General features: G+C 40.3%; 1 protein-coding gene across 5 annotated transcripts; it reads right to left on the bottom strand.

Moving 5' to 3' along the window:
- Positions 1-1,016: 1,016 nt before the first annotated feature.
- znf652 (zinc finger protein 652) lies at positions 1,017-20,036 on the bottom strand. 5 transcript variants are annotated; one of them, XM_017686317.2, is made up of 6 exons: positions 19,747-20,036; positions 8,003-9,499; positions 6,987-7,134; positions 5,864-5,979; positions 3,609-3,753; positions 1,017-2,246 (listed from the first exon to the last, which is right to left on the bottom strand). In XM_017686317.2, exons 2-6 carry the CDS (start codon positions 8,999-9,001, stop codon positions 1,660-1,662), a joined length of 1,995 nt encoding a protein of 664 aa, XP_017541806.1. In that variant the 5' UTR covers positions 9,002-9,499; positions 19,747-20,036; the 3' UTR covers positions 1,017-1,659. The 5 variants fall into 5 exon arrangements, with proteins under 5 accessions (XP_017541806.1, XP_017541797.1, XP_017541821.1 ...); XM_017686308.2 differs by lacking the exon at positions 19,747-20,036 and adding an exon at positions 19,609-19,745; XM_017686332.2 differs by lacking the exon at positions 19,747-20,036 and adding an exon at positions 19,542-19,733.
- Between the last annotated feature and the right edge of the window lie 887 nt (positions 20,037-20,923).

Below are 20,923 nucleotides of genomic sequence, written 5' to 3'. Positions count from 1 at the left end.
CTTACTTAACCAATGTCATTAACAAAAAAAAAAAAAAAAAAAAAGGCTAGTGAGAACCTTTTTTGATTTGCCCACGCACCTTTTCCAAAACCCCCTTGCACACTCATGCCATGATATCACTTACATGATAAGATGTTCATGTAAAAGACAGAGAACTTAACAAGCAGCTTTCAATGCCAGCACCTCCAGGGGTATAATGAGTCGAAAACATACAGGTACTCACTACAGCACCCTTCCTGCACATTCTATTGGATAATGAGTACAAATAAACTTATCTTTTTTTTTTTTTTTTAGCCCAGAACACACTCACGCTTAGAAATTTACTTTAAAAACAGTAACAAAGCTTACAAATAAAAATGTCAGGTAAGTGGGTTAGATCATATAGAACATAATAAATGAATTATTCGTTTCTTTCAGTTCATCATGACACATCACAGCATTGGTCATTCTCAACAGTCTCGCACTGAAAACGTCTTCCAGAATGCACTCAAGTTCTTTTCCAGAAAGCACACTTTCAAAGTCAACAACAAAGAAATGTTTCAGTGGAACACACAATCGATTTGACAACAACCAAGAAACAACAAAGTTAATGTTAACTTATCTATTGAGTTTAAGTGCCCAAAAGTCTGCATGTGTGGGTTTGTATACACGCACAAACAAGTGTTTATATATATTTATATATATATAATTTGACAAAATTGTATTCCCACGAAGAAAAGGTTGAACTGCATTTTTCTATGTTTTGTAAAACTGAATTACTCTGAAAAGTTAGAGCTTCCACAAGTAAATGTTTCAAACCCGTAGAACCTTGGCAGCAGCAGCTGGGTACATTACACAGAAAGAGAGAGAGAGATAGCAAGAGAGAGACAGACAGAGACAGACAGACAGACAGACAGACAGACAGACAGACAGACAGACAGACAGACAGACAGAGAGAGAGAGAGAGAGAGAGAGAGAGAGAGAGAGAGACAGACAGACAGAGAGAGAGAGAGAGAGAGAGAGAGAGAGAGAGAGAGAGACAGACAGAGAGACAGAGAGAGAGACAGACAGACACAGAGAGAGAGAGAGCGAGAGAGAGAGCGAGAGAGAGCGAGAGAGAGATTGATTTATAAAGAGGTGTGAGAACAGGAGAATGAGAATGAAATACAAATACACTAAAAGATAGAGGGAGAGAGAAAACGAGAAATACTGAGGGGCAAGCATGACAAAAGAGTGAGACAGTGAGAGGAATTACATCAAGAGAAAGAGAAAGTAAACAGATTGCAAGAAAGACAGAAGAAATACAGAGAGAAAGAGACAGAAAGAGAGAGAGAGTTAGTTTGTGCCAACTCAGTACAGTGGCAGGTTTTCATCATTATGATGTAAGTGGAATCTTTCCATAACGGTTTATGAGGTGTAAAATAATGCTTTACAAGGTTGTCTGCGTGCGTTTTTCTTTGAGAGAGAAGGTTCATTGAGGTCACCAGACTGAAAAATCCTTTCTGATCACATTTAAGCTTCTAATGAGGAAATGCGCAGTCAGCAGCTGAGTGTGTTCCTCAGCAATCTTGCTGAGTTTCACTCTTACACAATTGAACTGACAGTATGTATGCAAGTGTCTTTACTTGTTTCTGTGGCCCTCAGCTGGCTCAGGGCAGGTCAGAAGGCTTTGTATGATTTTCAGTGGTGCTGTGCTGACCCCTGTCTCAGATAGGTCTCCTCATGTGCGCAGTGGTTGATTGGCTCGCTCTTAAACAGGGCTGGTGGAGGGGGCAGGAGAGAGGATGGGACGGAAAGGTGCTGACTCGTCATGGGGGCATGTCCAGCGTGATGGACAGGGGTATGGGTGTGTGTTTGGTGGTGCTGTGTGGGTGTGGCCGACATATGCAAATGAGAAAAGCCATGTCCAATCCCGCCTCTCTGACCAAGAGGACCTGACGTAGACCCAATCATTCCTGGGCCGATGGCCGCTATGGTGGATGTGGCTTGGGAGGGCTGGGGTGTGCTGGGGGTATGGCCAGAGGAAGAAGGTGTGTGGCCTGACAGATGGATGGGCAGGGGCATGGTGGAGGGCTGCAGGGTCATGGGGCTGGTGACCCGGAAGCACTTTTCGCGATGCGCTTTAAGCATGTTGGAGAAGCGGAAGCGCTGGCCGCACACCTCGCACGGATAAGGCTTCTCTCCAGTGTGTGTTCTGCGGTGACGCTTCATATTCGGCCGGCTAGTGAAACTCTTCCCGCAGATCTCACAAATAAATGGCTTTTCACCTAGAGAGATAAAAAAAAACAACAAAAGCTATGACACAGCAATGATGCGGTACAAATTCAACAACTGTGTGAACACAAAAACTGGATCTTTTCAAATCAGATATGATCCACTTTGATATATGATCCTAGATTGGATACATAACTGATACATTCCCTTCCAACAGATATGTCTTCTCTAAAAGGTATTGGAATGGCACAGCCAATTCTTTTGTTTTTGCTATACACTGAAGGTATTTGGGCTTAAAAGATGACTGAGAGGATAGATCAGAACATTAGCTTTTATTGCCTGATATTTACATCTAGTTGTGCTAAACAACTTAGAACATAGCACCTATGTTGGCAGACCAACCAGTTAATTAGTTGAGCAAAGGTATAGGAACAGATAGTCTTAAAGTAAATAACACTCAGGCATATCCCTTGCTTGAAATAACTGCATCAAGCTGGCGACCCACTTACATTACCAAACTGTTTCAATACTTTTGGAAGAGACTGCATGAGCCCAGATTAGATACATATCTGATATGTGGCCCTGTGACTAGATCCAATACACATGTGACATATGCCCATGTTGTTGACAAAAGTCAATAATATAGGTCCTTTCAGGATAAGTCTATATGACCGGTATACATCAGTTACAAATACAGATGTGAACCATCAAGGCAGAAATACTGGATCTGAGTAAAATATTGGAACTGAGTAATAAGGCTTGTAGCATTAACATAGTCGAAGTCAACAGGATCAACATTAAAGTACAAGATTTGTAGTTACAATGCATATTTTATATATGACCAAATTTTCAAATTATTACAATTCTAAAAAATGCCTTAAAATGCCTTTTGCCATTTACATTGTGACACTGACTTGCAGTACATAAAGTGTGTGAGTGAGTGTGTGTGTGTGTGTCTGTGTTCTCAAACTTTTGCATGCTGTTCGCAAATTGCTCCTTCTTTCTGCTTTTGAACAAAGCAGCAGTGACCTTAACCAGCAGCCTGACACACACACACAAAATGCTATAAATGCTACTTGGGCAACTGCACTTACGTGTGTGTGTATGTAACATGGAGGTCTATGTGTTTGTAAAGAGCACATCTGGAGGGCTCAGGGTGTGTTCCACCACAAAAATTTAAATCCATCAACTTATGTTTTAAAAAGCTAAAAAGAAGACAGAAAGTAGAGTATTTAGGGCAGCTGAGAACTACTGTCTCTGAGAGGAGTGATGTCTATATATGTGTGTGTGACTGTACATCTGTTAGAATGAATGTTGCAACACATTTGCTACTTTTGTGTTTATTTGTTGGAAGTAATCAGGAAGGGAATTTGACTTTGTTTTCTTGTACAACGTTTTCCAAGTGTGTGTCTCACCTGTGTGTGTCTTCATATGCTCATCAAAATACTGCTTCATGTTGAAGTCTTTGCCACACCATTGACACATGAACTGCTTGTGTCCAATGTGGATACTCATATGAGACCGCAGTTGATACTTATACTGGAACCGTTCATCACAGTTCTGTACAGACACAGAAATAAGACAGCGTGGGTGAAAGCAGTAGTTGCACATGAAACGCAGAGTGAGCTTTGTAATATAAAGGACTGGACCTGTTATTACATCTTATACGCCTGTCATTACAAAGTTATTTATACATGACACAGCCCAACCCAGCCTGAGTGCATGCGTGAGCACACACACAAGGAGACTGAAATTATAAGTCCCACCCAGACCACCCCGTGGGCACCACTCCCAACACAGACAGGCTGCTTCTATGGAAAAAAAAATGCTGTGCTGATAAACACAAACCTATCACAAGTGTCAAAGGTCAGAACGCCCAGAGTAACAGAGTTGAGGCACAAGCAGATTCTACATTCATTCTCAGTGAAATGACAATTTTGACCATTTTCCAGCCATCTCTTAACTCTGAAGTCTAAACATATTGTTTTTTGTCATGCATTGTATGTATATTATTTAATATAGTAATATAATATACATTATTTAAATTTAATTCCACAATTAATTACATACATTGTTATTACATTTACAATCAAATTACATTTACAATCAATTTACACACTGTGCTTACAGATTTGAGTCTGATGTCTTCTGTTTTATTTCAATATAAAACAATGGTAAACAAGGCAGCATGTTTCTTCATCCCACTAAACAAGCTGCACAGCAATAACTTCACATTCAATTTACAAACACCAAAGCCCCATCTAATGAAAGTATAGAATGCAAAATTTCTACAGAATTTTCATAGGCTATGTGTAAAAATAATTCATATAAAATTACACCACACTTTTTGTTATTCAAAACAACTAGGTCAACAATGATCATAGGAGTTGGTCACCATTTATGGTAAGAAAGCAGCAGGAACAAACAGCACAAGTGACCTTACGTCTCCACAATGGTTACTTTACATGAGAAGGAAAAAAAAGTTTATGGAGCAAGATTTCTTTTCCAAGTAATCCTTGAGCATTTCTTTTACTGAACTTATCAGGAAACTTTAAAGGACTTGTATAACAGGAAGCAGAATTTTTCTTTTTAAATAAAATACTTTGATGTAGTATGTGAACATGGTTTGTGATGTCACTAAAAAACAATGCACTAATATAAATCCACATATTCAGCCTACAGCAAACCAGCCCCACCCATCTGCATGGTTATAAGCATATAAAGAGTTTGCTTGTGTATGTTTAACTAAAACAAGCAGCCCTTGGGTTTCAGCTTAAGTCCAGGGCCTACAAAGTGTAATATGCATTAAACTGTCTAGAATCAGCTCTAGCTGTATGGAAAAGCACTGGATCTGGCTGTGGAGGTACGTTTCTGGAAAAAGTTCCGAATGTTCCAGCTTACTGGAAATGCTAAACGTTTTCCACCACACAAGCTATTTAAGAAACAGAGGTTTATGGGGGAAACGGTGCCTACAAGCAGAGCCAAGCAGGGCTCTCCGGAAATGGACTGACATTCATAAACGAAAACCTGTATGCACAGCTTGGGTGTGCTGGTTAGGCAAATTTTGCCAAAGTCAAGCATTTCAGCATATAACCTAAAACTGGACTTTAGCACAACACAATTAAGTTCATTATTAAGAAAAACACATGGCATTTACTTTTCACAAACAGGTCAGTGTAGTAGCAACAACCAAACACCACAGCAGCAAAAGCTAAAAACACCATAACCAACAGTTTTAAATCCATATTCAGCTATAAATGGGTATGGTGCCACCTGGTGAGATTATTTTTCAAAATTTTTTTGTAATATTGCAAATATGAGCTGACAACCAACACAAATACAGAAACGAAACAAGCCTTATGAAACTTATGTAAATGTCTGTTTTGTTTATAGGGAGGCAGAAGAACAGATGCAGAACATTATTTTCAGTTCAGTCATTAGAACCTACCTGAGCCACTAACCAAACACAGAAACACAGGCACACGCAGACATGGCACAATATGGCTTGTGTTTGCTTTACTTCATTGTGGAAGGAGTTATTAATGTGGTAATATTTGTACATATATGCAAAATACCCTGTGAGAGCTCAGTGCATGCTGCAAGGGTTACTCAATTGGGGCAGAAGCAGCCATGTGAGAATAAATGCATATATGCAAGTCTGTGCTTTTACCTCACAGCGGAAGGGCTTCTCTCCTGAGTGCTGGAGTGAGTGCACCTTCAGGGACATGCTGCGCTTAAAGGATTTTCCACAGGTTTCACATGTAAATGGCATGTCCTTAGTGTGAGCTGGAAGAAGGGGAGAGGGAGGGGGAGAAGGAGATTTTTCAGAATATTTCAAGCCAAGTTTGCTCATTAACATTAACATTGAGTGTTTACTGAAATGACACACCCCAGCCTAAACAAACAAACAATTAAATAAATAAATAAAATTATTTTACAGACACACCCACCCACCCAACAATGGCACTGCAGTAGCTATTAGAGCAGGGTTTCCCAAAGTGTGGACCAAAGGCCAAAGCTGGTCCTTAAGGAGTTATGAATAGGCCCCACACAGTTAACCTAACTGTACTCCCTCACCCAGTGCGAGAAATTATTTTTGAGTACAGCTTGTTTTGCACCTGTAATAGTATTTCTGAAGTATTTTAGTAATAAAATATGCAGTACTGATATTAAATAAATTTTTCAAAACCTTGTTATTTGTATATTTCATCTTTTTGGCACTTTGTCTATTACAAAGATCACACAAAAAGTTTGGGCTGGTTTAAAGACTCCAAACCTCCTTCTAATGATGTATTGTGAAGGTATGAGGAACTTCTGAAAAGTTTTTTTTTTTTTTGTGTTAGCTGGTGAATGTAGGACACAGACAGCTAACACTACATATATTTTATTGCAGATGTGTGACTGTAGTAACGGTCTTCAAATCATCATTATGATGGACAGAATTCATTACTCAAAGGCCAGACAAGACTTGTCAGATAAGGAGGGCAACAAGCTGCAGTTAGCAAGGTAGCCACCTGACTATCTAGATACATTTCCGGCTGAAAAGATAAACAACTTATTGTGTGCATTTTGTGCTGAATAAAGACAGACACTATTTTTCTTAATGACTGAGAATTACACAAATACTTGCTTTGTTGTATTTGTTAGCCAGTATTAAACTTACTTTATATAGCTATAGAAATACAAATTTTAATTTATACACCTATAGGCTACAGCTTGGTTAGCAGTCTGGACTGGTTGTCACCACAGTGGACTCCAAATGTGTTTCCATAATGCAATGTTTTGTTACTTACCAACCATGTGCTTGCGGACATGGGCCATTGTGTAGAACTTCTTCTCACAGATCTCGCAAGCAAATTTCTTCTCAGCAAAGCCATGGACAATCTTAATGTGTTCATGAAGTGACCACAGCTTTTTAAAGGATTTATTACACGACACACACTGAGGAACAGAAGAGCACAGAACACCCACAAACACATTAGTACTGCAATTTAGATACACCCAGTATAAATTTCAACAAAATTTACAGCAATGCTGTAGAATCAAACGCTACGGTCCAAATCAGTGAACATCTCCTGACCACTTTATTCTTACTTTCTGATTACTATGTCTCCCTCTGCTGGGGACATGAGAGTTTGTACAGTGATTACCAGCGGTCAATCACTAGAGATGCTTTCTCAGACTTTTCATATTCCACACAGGATATGCCTCTTTTATTATACCCATACTTTAATTCAATAATGCCATTATTTATATCCTATAAAACATTTTCCATTTCTCTGGAACATCCCAATGTTACTAGGCTAGCATATCTGATTAGTCTGTTTGATTAGATTTTAATTTCCTCTATCTGTAACATACCTGTGCAAAATAAAACTGATTCTGATATAAACCAAGAAGATTAAACAATATTGATTATCAAATATTAGTCAATATCAATGATCTGCATTTGAGGTATTTTTAATCAAATGAAATGTTCTTTTCCTTAAGTGTAACAAAGACTTGAACAATTGCTACTTTGCAGCTTGCAGCGATGCATGCATTTTATGTGCTGCGCAGAAGACGAAGTCTTCGAGCCATTCACTTGTAGCAGCACAAATCTGCATGACTCTTTTAGGTACTGAAATAATGGAAGAGACTGAAGTCTGAGGAAAACTTGAATTTGAAAAGACTTGTTGATGCAACAATCTAGAACAAGCTCTGTTTCTTTTCAGGTACCAAATACTACTAATATACATCAAATTATATGCTACAAATATATAGAGGTAGAAGTTTTGTCCATATCGCCCAGCATTCCAATGCCTCTCACCTGAATATTCTTCTCGCAGTCCGTCTGCTGATGCAGCGCCAGCTCGCTCTCCAGCACAAATTTCTTCCCGCACTTGTCGCAGATTTGCATACGCCTGTGAGTGACATTCATGTGCTTCTCCAGGTACCAGCGAGTGTTAAACACTCGTGGGCATTTCTCGCAGGTCAGTGTCTCGCGCTCCTCCCCTTCACCCTTGGCCCCTGAAGTAGAAGAAGGAGCCGAGCCTTTGCTGTCGCGGCCCGGCCTGTGCTTCTGGGGTGGGAGTTCAGCGCTCTTCCTGCGCCCCCTGGTCGTCATACCAGCAGTTGTAGGTGTGACGGTTGCCACGGTTACGCGGCGGGTCTTTCTGCGTGGCTTGGTGCTGAGTCGGCCCCGGCGCACCCGTTTTGCTCGTAGCCTCCGACTCCCATTCTCTTCTTCCTCCTCTTCATCCAGATCCTCCTCTTCCTCTGAACTCTCTTCTTCTATGCTATCATCTTCCTCCTCCTCTTCGTCATCATCATCCTCCTCTTCGCTGTTACTTTTTACCTCTCCTGCAGGGTTCACTGGGCTACTCTTTTCTCCTTTAGAGACATGGAGGGTCTGGTTGTTCAGGTTCACCTCTACAATGATTTGTGCTCGTTTAAACTCTTCCTCTTCCTCCTCCTGGCCTCCATCCTCTTCCTCGGTATCTTCAGATGTTCCATCTTTCTGCCCTTGTGTGGCTCCTTCGTTCCCACTCACTCCGGAACCTTCTTTGTAGTACTGCTGAAGGGGAACAGGGTTTGGTTCTAGCTCAGGGGCCAGCTGTGTTACTGGTTTGTTGGTCATCTTGTTGTCCACCAACACTGAATAGGGCTTGGCCCCAGCCTCCTGCCTGTAGAGCTTTGCTGATAGGTCGCTGTCTGCTGAAGGGGTATGGTGATAGTAGGTTTGTGCAGGATGAGCTCTTTGACCCTCTTCCTGCGACATGGCTTCTAGGTCAGATACTTCTTCCTTCAGTGTCTGGCACGGCTTCATCAGTATGTGTGTATATATGTGTGAAGAGAGAGTTTTGCATTCTCTGTACTGCTCTCTTGATGCAGAACAGTGGTGGTGTTTCCTCTAGACACCTAAAAAGACAAAAATGGTCCAACCCTACCCCTCGCTCAAAGAGCAAGAGAAGGGGAGGAAAGGAGAGAAAAAAGGCAGGCGAAGGACACCCCTACAACACCTCAGCCCAAACCAAACTGAGTCCCCATGACCTCTGCATCAGAAGACGGACGGAGAGAAAGATTCGGTAGGTCCGTGGTTTCCTTTTCACAAAGCAATCACATGTATGCTCACACTGGGCCAATTCAGCCAGCTTTTAGGTTAGAGATATTTGTTCCTCACTGGTCTGTGAGAGTACTTTCTAGACAGCAATTACTGTTAATATCAGCCAAATCAGTTAAAGATGCCAAAGCCTCTGTGCTGAGATTAGCCTCTCGCGGTCATAGCCTGCCAGCCCTGCTTCAAAAGCCTCCTGCCATACACTGCCTGAAAAAAAAGAAATCAAGAAACAAAGAAAAAAGAGAAAAGTTTAAGTCAGCTTGCTGATAAGAACATCACACTTAAATGAAGCCAATAAAGACCTTACACACAACACAACTACATGCATAACTATTAAAACTTTAGGGCCCCTTCACAAAGACCAATTTTGATGGACTTTTCAGTATTACCTGACCGGAATCCACAACAACTGCCCTCATACTGCAGAGATTGTCATCTGGTTAAACCTTTTTTTTTTTGTCCTCAAATGACAAGTCAGGCTTTCACCATCCACACCAAGCGCATGTGTGGGAGAGAGAAATGAAACTGCTGTCTGGTTAAGGTGCAGAGATCTAAAAATCTCACTACCAATCACACAAATATAGGCGCTCGCGCGCGCACACACACACACACACACACTCCTGACCACAAACGTTTCACTTCTGTGTGGGAGCGTGTGTGAGCAACTTAAATTAAAACCACAAAGGAGCTGAGTAGAGAAAACTAACCCCTTAAAAACACACCTCTTCCACACACACAAACACCTGAATATTTAATATCTTGAAGAAATGAAACATAGGCCTACATGTCATCATTAAAATAACTACATCCTATATATAGGACAAAACCAAGCACTAAAAAAACTACTAACAACACTGTACTAGCTACCTTAAAAAAAATCTTCATTGACAAATCTGGAGTAATAAGTGGCACAGGTGGCACTAGGGTCAACCAGGTCAACTGAACTATTTGGATATACTATAACAGAAACTTGTATTCAGCCCTTTGCATTTTGGGGAAGAGAAAGAACCAAAATCAGTGAAGTAAATAAAGACAAGTATGACGAGGTGGAGTTTACTACCACAAGTCAACTTCTTTGCCTTTATGGTAAATGCCACAAATCAGATTTCAAGAGTCAGACAGTTCCACAGAACTCAATTGCCAGATTTATATAATACAATGTGTCCACCTATGTCAGGAATTCATCTTCATCGCTATCATAGTCAAACTCATAGTAATTACAAGCAAAAGAAGATACAAACATGAACCATGACGCAATCTAAGGAAGAGTTGAATGAAAGTGGCCCCTTAACCAACATTTGCAACTGACACTTCAGAGCAGAGATTCTCAGACGGTCCATATTTTTGCTCTATCCTTAAGTGTTGGGAAATACAATCAAGCATAAACATGGACTGCCTAGGATCCCAGAAGACCAGTTTAAGAGCCACTGGTTAAGAGAACTGCACAGTTAAATAGTGGCCCAAGAAAACGAGCCCCAACTGAGCCATTTTCATTGGTAAACTGTATTGTAAGAATGCACAGTCAAGATTCAGTCAACCGACAGCGCTGACAGTTATGCACTTCAGAGGCATAACGAAACCACAGTTTTCAGTATGAGTGAGTTCTGCGGGACTCTGTATGTAGTGGTCTACAAACATGTTTTCAAGGAACGGTTTTCAATAAAAACAATTACACTGCCTAGATTTCGCATTCCATCTGAAAACAAAGGCGGAGGCGCAGCTAACTGGATGACCCCTGGGTAACCTTGATGAAGGCTGAAGGTCAAACAACACAAATAAGGTGTGGCGAGAACAAACACTAATCTAGTCAATTAACGACAAAATGCCAGACACAAACTAGAAAAATAGCGCAGTTTAACCACACTCTAACTTAGACTTAACGGTCTCAGCCTTTACTTCCTGCGTCTCAGAGACTCATCTTCGCTGTGTGTGTATGTGTGTGTGCGTGCGAATAGCATGCCCGCCTGCAAGTATGTGCAAGCAAAATATGCATCCATGTTAACTGCTAAATTACATTTACTTTAAAGTACGCAAAATGTACCGGATGTATATTCGCCCCCTAAATCAGACTGAACAGCACAATTTAAACAAACACAAACATATATATAACTCTACACACTCCCACATACACCCACACCTATACAGACACACTCCGCTACCTTCCTGTATCTCTGCAGCTTTCTGAGAATCGGCAAGCACACCAAGTGTGTGACCACACAATGGGTGCATAAGGGGTCACAGCTATGTGTTTATCTGCATCTTGGCAGTAATGAATCCTGCACTGTTTAATGTGCTAAGAGGCTCGTATGTACAACTAAATGTTTGTCCCCTTTTTAAATAAAAGGCTTAAGGTAGCATGTAAACAATGTTAAAGTTCCAAATGTACCATTCATTCCACAGTCGATTATAGTGTATATATGGAAAGCAAGCTGCAGAAACAGCAGTTCTGAATTCCCTGTTTTTGTGACTAAACAAAAACCATACATTTCCACATATCTGGTTACACAGCAGTTTTAGCTCAGCCCATTCACAGTGAAGTTTTAAAGTGTGTTTCAATTTGGGCTGCTTTCCAAATTAGGGCAGGTAATCATAAGAGGTCACATCAGTCTTAAAGGCACAGAGAGAGAGGTAGAAAATGGTAATGCAAAACTGAAGGGAACTAAATAAACTAAAAGAAAATGTAGGATATGGGCCATTTGAGTATCTTGATTTGACATACTGTATAGGACTCTTAAGGAGCATAATCTATCACAAGGCTGCATGATATGGACAAAATAACATATTGCGATTACAGTTAAATAATGTGACTCATGTCTTTCAGTATATTAAAGCACTTTGGTGACATGGTTAGATTGAACTGTGCTTTTTAGTTTACTGGATTGTATGAATACCTTGACTCTTCTTTAATAAAATAAAAACATAAAACATTCATGTGGCACATCTGAGGTTAGTCAGAAAGCAGTGAGCACATAATTTAAAAAAACTAATAGGTTAGGGAGCTCATTTGCATATTGCAGCTTTCTGCCATATCAATACTGCAAAAGGCAATATCACAATAACAACTAGCAAACAGTATTGTACATTCTCTAGCCCATCAGGGGCCACTTAAAATAGCAACTCTTGCATCTCTCTGCTATTGCCCACTGTAACTAGAGCGGTATATGAACAGGCACAGGTGTGCGTTGTGAAGTGGAAGTGCGTGGGTGCTACATGTACACTTTTCTTTCATTCCTTCTGAGTATGTACCCGCTTCTAGCAGAGGCAGTCTATTAGTGTGCAAGTACACATGCATGAAAACCTGTACTGTAGCAGATGGTATAATCAGCAAGAAACCGAAGTTTTGCTGGTGTCAATGCCAAGAGAGACATTAGCAGCAGACCTGTTGGCCTGATCCCAAATCAGCCACAAGCCCTTTCCTTAATGCTCACTGTGACTTGATTGTGAAGGGGGAAAATGGCTCTGTTAAGAGAGACTACATGATATGGACAGAATATTAACATTGTGAATGTACTGTTGCATATTGCAACTGCAAAATGCTTTGTGGTATATAAAAATGCACTGGTGAAGTATGTTTAAAGTCTGTGTAAAATAACTGGAGTATAAGAATATTCTCATCCATCAAAACACCCAAAGAACCCATATGCTAACAGTACAAAAAGTTGATTGGTTAGTGGGCTCAGTTCTATATTGCAACCTTCTATGATATTTGTAATATCCCCTATATTACCCATTTTAAAATTCCAGTTGGCTTGATTATTTTGACACGAGCTCAACCTCATTTGTGATTCACAAATGCTCAAGCTTAAAACAAATGAATCAGACATGAGATTAAGGATGCATAATGGTAACTTACAGATTGGGGACAGTGGCACAGCAGAACACAAAATCATTTTCAGGGCACCGTGCATGCGGCTGTTGGCTGGATAACCAGCTAAGCAGCTCAATGAAGAGGGCAGGTTTTGATTTGCAACTGTGGTATTCAGTAGAGCATATGCACCAAGAATATAAGCAAGTGACATACTTTATGCCCTTCTTCAGTAGTGCAACATCTTCCCACCAACACCAATAATGAAATAAAACTGCTTAAAAGCAAGCCTTTGTCAAAAGACAAGCAAAACACATGCGCATACTCAGAGTTTAGCAGATGCAATATTTAATTCAACATGTTCACAAGACATTGTCATAGTAGGAGGCCACAATACTTTTCAGTGGGAAAGAAAGTGACTGACATCTCATGAAATAATTAAACTACCTTCACTGTTTTTTTCCTTTTCTTTCTTGATCTCTCTTTCACAATGCAATGCTAATCCTCTTCCTCGTGATTGAGGATGAAGATGACTCATGCAAGTTTGTTTCACACACTACGAGTCTCTTTGATGTGGGCAACCGCCAAAGCATCGAAATCTCTGAAAATATCATACTCACTCAGTCACAGTGTGGTTATTACACATTTATAATCTTTCTAAGGATCAAAAAGAAAGTGCTGTATTGATTTTACACAAAACTAACAGTCAAAAAACTGCAGCAACATTGCCCTTCCTGTCTCACCCAAGAATTTATTTGTAGCCAGCTTGAGCAATGTGAACATGAATCAGATGATTGAGCTATTATTCAAGGTCAAGACTGAAAGGGATGAACAGGCACTTTTTCCAAATTCTGTCTCCCCTACGAACTATGCACCATTAGCCTTGTACTGAACTCAGGCAACTGCAAGTAATCTCACCTTATTAATTTAGTCTGGAACCAACAGATGGCCAAGACACCATACCAAGAATTCACAATGAGCCAAGCGCTTACAAAAGAGAAAGTGTCAGACAGAAAGGAAGAATGAGAGACAAACAGTTAGCTTCTTAGAAAACAAGCAATTAAATTCCTTTACTGATGTTACCTGGCTACCTAAATTAACCACATTTTAAAATGTCTTCCCTGAGCACTACGACACGAAAGACAGCATCACTGGGAAAAATTAGGCTTGTGGATTTAACAGGACTGAAAATGTGAGAGGGTTACAGTCATGATATGAAATTTTCATGATATGCAATACATATATTTTGACAGACAAAATACACCAGAGGTTAAAAACTACATTTAACAACTTAAGAAGTTTTATATGTGATTTAATATCAAAACTATGAATAAAATACCTGTTATTCAATGTTTCACATACTGTGATGCACAAATTCCAATTAAACAGGTCAAATTATACTCTCACTCTATAAAATATCTATGACACTCTCAGAAAATATATACTGTGCATCATAACAAAAAATATCATGCTGCCCACCCCTACTGAACAGAATACAGAATAATTAAAAATTGTGATATTTGCCAAATATATCAGTGTACTGGCATCAGATAATATTCAAGTTTTCATTAATAAAGTTAATAAATCCATACCTCCTAAATACTCCTAACCTATGCTAAAATAGTCCTACTAACCTGAGTAAGGTTGTCTAAACTGTTTTGTTCTGCTTCTCCTAAAAGTATGCTAAATAGAATTTACAAAGCATTGCATACCACACTGCCAGTAAGTAATCATCATTTATTTAAAGTATGCATTTTAAACTTTTCTTTCAGATTGAGTCACCCAGCAAATTACATATTTGCCCTCATTAGTAATGCTAAAATGCCAAGCATTACTCACAGTTGGCATGTAAAGTCAATAATACTTATAAATTTACAACATAAGGTTTTCAAAGAAATTATCTAACAGTAATGATCTTCAACATAACTGCACAGTTGCAGTTCTGCAATGCTTCAAATCTGAAGTCATGAAAGACACATAAGATCAGCAGCATGAAATACAGCAGCATGAGTACGAGGTAGAAAGTGTACATCTTAATACTGATAACGTATAAAGTGACATGTATAAATTGACACGTGTAGGGATGATATAGTAGAGGCACTGATTCAGTACAGCAGCAGAGATAAATAAGTGTACATGAAGTGCCATTGCAGTGATGTCTAATTGGAATTTAAGAGTCTTACTGCTTCAGGGAAGAAGCTGTTTCTCAGTCTGGTTGTTTTACTCTTAATGCTCCGCAACCTCCTACCTGAGGGGAGCGGGACAAAAAGTGTTTGTGTTGGATGAGTGGGGTCCTTCATGATGCCAGTGGCCCTTTTCCTGCATCTGGAGGTGTAAATGTCCACGGTGGTGGGAAGGCTGACTCCAACAGTCCTCTGTGCAGCCTTCACCACCCTCTGCTACAGTCGTATGCACATGTTTGGGCACCCCTAATCAAATTATACCTTTTGTTGAAGTGAAAATAAGTTAACACATCCTCTAAAGGTGATACACACCTGCAGATTTAATGCATGTTTAATGTGTATATGCTGAATTTAATGTATTGGGGGGAAAAAAACATAAAATATGGCCTGTACAAAAGTGTGCCCTAAACGCTGGCAGAAAAAAAAGTCACACTTAAGTCTGGTTCCTGTAAAAGATGTGTTACTCTATCTTCACTTAGAAAATCAATAAAAGTGGTTTAACCAAGAGTATTTAAACGTTTGTATATTACTGTATCAGACATGGAAAACACTGCAGACCATTGCTTTCTCACACAGTACAGCTGGCAGCTCTACTTCGTGCAGATATACCTTGCAATCATCAATCGAGTTACACAGCTTCTGTATCCATTTGCACAAGATTCACAATGGTAATTAAAATGGGGGTAATACATTTCATAAATCATATTGTATTATAAAAGATCATATTTGATATTGTATCAAATCATGTTAGGGGTACAGGCAAGGCAATTAAAGTGCTTTACAAAGAAGAAAATACAAAGATAATTTGATCTAAAATTTAAAGAAAACTAATGACTGCATCAATGTAGCTGCACAGCTTAATAATGAACATGCTGCACTGCTGTTTATTGGTGCTGGCTGTTTAAACTTGCATTGAATGCCATAATTAATACAATGCTCGTTCTCAGTGGTGCACAATCATGTTTTCGCATCAAGATCTCACAATGGCAAGACACAACACCCCTATAAGGTATCATACCATATATTCTATGGTCATGTCATGGCTAGCATGTTAGCCTGTGGCTAGAAGCAAAACTCCGCTGTGACACTCGACAATCCGAAACATTATATGTATATAATGTTGAATGTGCCTAATAAACTGAAAATGGAACAGTAGGGAAATTTTTAGGCACTGGTTATTTTTGCTGAAATGTATTGAACTGAGACCGCACCATATTGCATTAAGTCAAATTATCAATTTTGAGAATCGTCTCATCCTACAATTTAGGTGTCAATCCTGCTCCTTTTATTATTTTCAAAAGCATCTGCATTTCTCCACTGAATGTTCAACTTTAACAGAAAAGGGGTGCCAAAGCAAAGTGGCTGCAAGCGAGGGACTGTCTGTATTTGTATATTACCTATTTTCTGAACTGTTTAATTTCCACATTTAGTGATTAAAAATACATCCTTTCTTTATATGTACATACACACACATTATACGAACAAAACAATCGAGACATCTACACATTACACCTACAGGAGTGATGATAACCCATTCTAAATCCATACACATTAATATGGAGTTGGTCCACTCTTTGCAGCTATAACAGATTCCACTCTTCTGATAAGCTTTCTACAAGACTGTATGTGGGAATTTTTGCTCGTTCATCCAAAAGAGCATCTTTGAGGTCAGACACCGATGTTGGACGAGAGGGCCAGGCTTGCAATCTCCGTTCTTGTTCATTCCAAAAGTGGTCAGTGGAGTTGAGGTCAGGGCTCTGTGCGGGCAAGTCAAGTGCTTCCACACCAAACTTACCCAGCCATGACTTTATGGACCTTGCTTTGTACACTGGGGCTCAGTCATGCTGAAACAGAAAAGGGCCTCCCCAAAACTGTTCCCACAAAGTTGGAAGCATATAACTGTCCAAAATATTATGGTATGCTGAGATATTAAGTCTGCCCTTCACTGGAACAAAGAGGCCTATGCCAAGCCCTGATAAAACAACCCCACAGACTTATTCCTCCTCCACCAAACTTTACAGTTGGCACAATGTAGTCAAGCAAGTAACATTCTCCTGGCATTTGCCAAACCCTGACTCATCCTTCAGACCGCTAGATAGAGAAGCGTGATTCATCATTCCACAGAACAGGTGTCCACTGCTACAGAGTCCAGTAACAGCATACTTTACACTACTCCATCCTAAGCATTGTGCTTGGTGATATAAGGCTTGCACGCAGCTGCTCAGCGATGGAAACCCAAGCCATGAAGCTCCCGGTACACAGTTACTGTGCTGATGTTATTGCCAGAGGAGGTTTGGAACTCTACAGTCATTAATTCAGCAGAGCATTGGCAACTTTTGAGCACTATGTGCTTAAGCACTTGACAACCTTGCACTGTAACTTTACATGGTCTACCACTTTGTGGCTGAGTTGCTGTGGTTCCTAAACGTTTTTTTTTCTCAATAATACCACTCACATTTGATTGTGGAATAGCTGGGAACAAAAGAATTTCATGAACTGACTTGGTGCAACAGTGGCATCCTATTACAGTACCATGCTCGAGTTCAGAGACCTCTTTGGGACGACTCATAGTTTCATAAATGTTTGTAAAGGCCGACTGCATGGCTAGGTGCTTGATTATATACACCTGTGGCAATGGGACTGAATGAAACACCTGAATTCAATGATCAAGAGGTGCGTCCCAATACTTTTGTCCTTATACTGTGCTTTGAACAAAGAAGCACAGCGTCTGCTGCAAGAATGACCCACCACCTTGTACACATTATATGCCACGTATCAAGCCCAACTCGATCTGTGGTCGATTTCACAGTTCTGGAAGAGAAGTCAGGTTTTAGAAACACCACTTATGGTGTATACACTTCTTTCCAAGTATCTTGTCTCTTTTCAGATTAAGATTCCTTTATTGATCCCAGGGGGACATTGCAGAAATTTGCAGTATCGTAACAGAGCTTTTCTACCCATTTCAGACTTTACTTTAACATATTTCGATCTGCCACCTTGATCCGTAAATCACAAACCGTTAAATACATCCTTCTGCCACAATAATACTGCACGTTAACTAACAGCTAGGAATGTCTGAGGGCAACTGGTGGAAAATGAGACAAGGATAACAGCAACTAAAACCAGGCTTAACACTAGCCTCATAGAGACAGCCAAGTAATTCCTCACAAGACATTTCTAAGGGTTTAAAAAACTAGAAAAACTGCAGTGTCCTCTCTGTTATATAAGACGGTACTACTATAAAGCGGGAACGATCTCAAAGCGTAACGAAGCAACAGCTAAACAAAGCTTGCTAAGGTAGGTGCTTAACATTAAATTTTTCTGAAATACTTCATACTTATCAAATATTTTGGTTGTACATTATATTTTGTTTATTTTATGGGGTGTTTTTTTGTGTTGACAGTTGACAGAGGCCTGAAACTTCCAGAGCAGGAGAGGGGGGAGTGGAAATTCCTCTGCCCCGGCCAAAAGAAGGCTAAGTTAGCCAACTAGCCGTGCTTTAGCAAGCTTGGCAGTTTTGATAAGGGCCTCCTCCATTTCACTAGCAAAGTCCACGACCGAAATCAGCTTATCTGTTATAAAAAAAAACCCAGTCTCTACAACCACAGACTGTGTGTGGATACTGTTTAAGCGTCGGTGAGTTGACAGCAGCTCGCTGACAAAGAGCAACTTTGGGGGAAACGGCGCAAAGAAAGGGTTAAGCTGGAGGAAAACCTTGGTTGGTCAAGAAAAAAAAAACACGGCGAGACGAGACCAGGCCGTTCGTTCTGCTAGCACAGCGACCAGAGGCGGCTTAGCTTAGCTTAGTCAGTTAGCAGGAGAGCTAGTGCTGCTTCAGGGGCTGCAGGAATACAGCTGCGTGCTTATTAGCAATCGGCTAGCTAACAAAATATCAAACCCAACATGAGCTTTGCTGCGTCTAGCTACTTTTTTTCGTTTAGGCGCCCCTCGGTTACGACCCATTTACACGGCCAAATGCATTCCGTTAAGGTGAATTACACACATACATTTAGCGTAACCTCGTTTGAGAACCACTTTCTCTCCTTTTAACCCCGCAAAAACCGCCCAGATTTAATTTCCAACACGTTGCTCCTGAGATTTTCCCCCTCGGATTCTCAGATTCGCCCGCAAGAGCAGCAAAGGGTCAACTGCAGCTACTAACCTCCTGTAACGCCGGAAAGCGAACAAATAAGTAATTTTTTGCACGCGAGCAGTAACATTTTAGGAATCCTCCTCCTCCTATGTGCAAACAAAAACCTACCAAATGCAATTCGCCCCGTAGAAAAAGGGAGTCTAAAAATAACACTTCGTCCGTGACAGCGTCCTACCTGCACGGCTGCCCGGGTGAGGATTTCCCTGGCGCGAGCGCTTGCCATCTTCGTAAATGAATAAGAAAAATGCAAAAACGCAGAAATTAACTTGTGGCGAGCTGCCCCGTCCGTTCTTCTCGTCGTTGCACTACTCACCCGTAGCGCGAGCGCCCTCTCTCTCATTGCGTGCACTTCAAGTCGCGAGAGAGTCAAAGATCCACAGACGTGGAGGAATAACCTCCTCGTATTTTCTAACTCTCTCTGGCTGCAGACAGGCGAGGCGTCTCCTGGTTACACATGCTCGCAGTCCGGAGCCGCTCGCACGCCTACAATACCGGCGATGAACTGGAAGCCGGAGATGTTCTCTCGCGCTCGTTAGCGCCGTCTCCTCTCCTCGCTACGTGGCTGCTGCTGCTGGCGACCAGCTCCAGGTCTCGCACCTCCGGTACAGAAGCGCCCGGAGCTGGCGGGGCTGCACGGGGGCGCGCGCGTCGTTTACATCCCATGTTAGTGTTAAGGGAAACTTTATTTCAGCTTTTAATGTGAAGGGCAGTGGCAACAGTGGGTGCCGCCCTGAGAACACAGACAAACAAGGGAATTCAGTTTACGGTGTAGATCAATAGTGTGAGTTCTTATAAAGGTGTATAGGGATAGAGGGAATTCAGTGAAAGGTGTAGATCAATAGAGTGTGTTCTTATAGAGGTGTAGATCAATAAAGTGAGTTCTTATAAGTAAAAAAAAAAATCAATCATTCAGACTATACAACAAGCAGAGCACAGCTGAATGAGACTGCTTTACTACAACTGTACAAATATATACATAAATATAACATGAAGACAATTGCACATAGACATACTGGACAGCATGGACAAACATAAAACATGCAAACTGAGTAAAAAATTTATATATATATTAGTACTGTGTGAAAGTCTTAGGCACCCAAGACACATTTTCAAAGTCTGTTTATTTGGTAAGAAGTGTTATTTTAATAAACAAAATGTATATAATTTTAATAATGAGTGTGTATATATATATATATATATATATATATATATATATATATGTGTGTGTGTGTATGTATATATGTGTTTGTGTGTGTGTGTATATATATATATATATATATATATATTTATTTATTTAAAAAAATAATTTGAATAATATAGGCTATGTACTTTTTCAGCAACCAACCCACTATCCCTCAAAACTATACCAAGTTGATTAAAAAAAAAACCCTTGTGAATTTGCGCTATTTGAATGGTCCATCAAAACCACTCATCTGCAGCTTGAGGGATGTCAGTTTCATTTAAATTACCTCTAATCTGCATTTCTATGC

The sequence above is a fragment of the Pygocentrus nattereri genome, chromosome 14, assembly GCF_015220715.1.
Source record: "Pygocentrus nattereri isolate fPygNat1 chromosome 14, fPygNat1.pri, whole genome shotgun sequence".
Classification (NCBI taxonomy): domain Eukaryota; kingdom Metazoa; phylum Chordata; class Actinopteri; order Characiformes; family Serrasalmidae; genus Pygocentrus; species Pygocentrus nattereri.
This window is presented reverse-complemented; position numbering and strand designations above follow the sequence as displayed.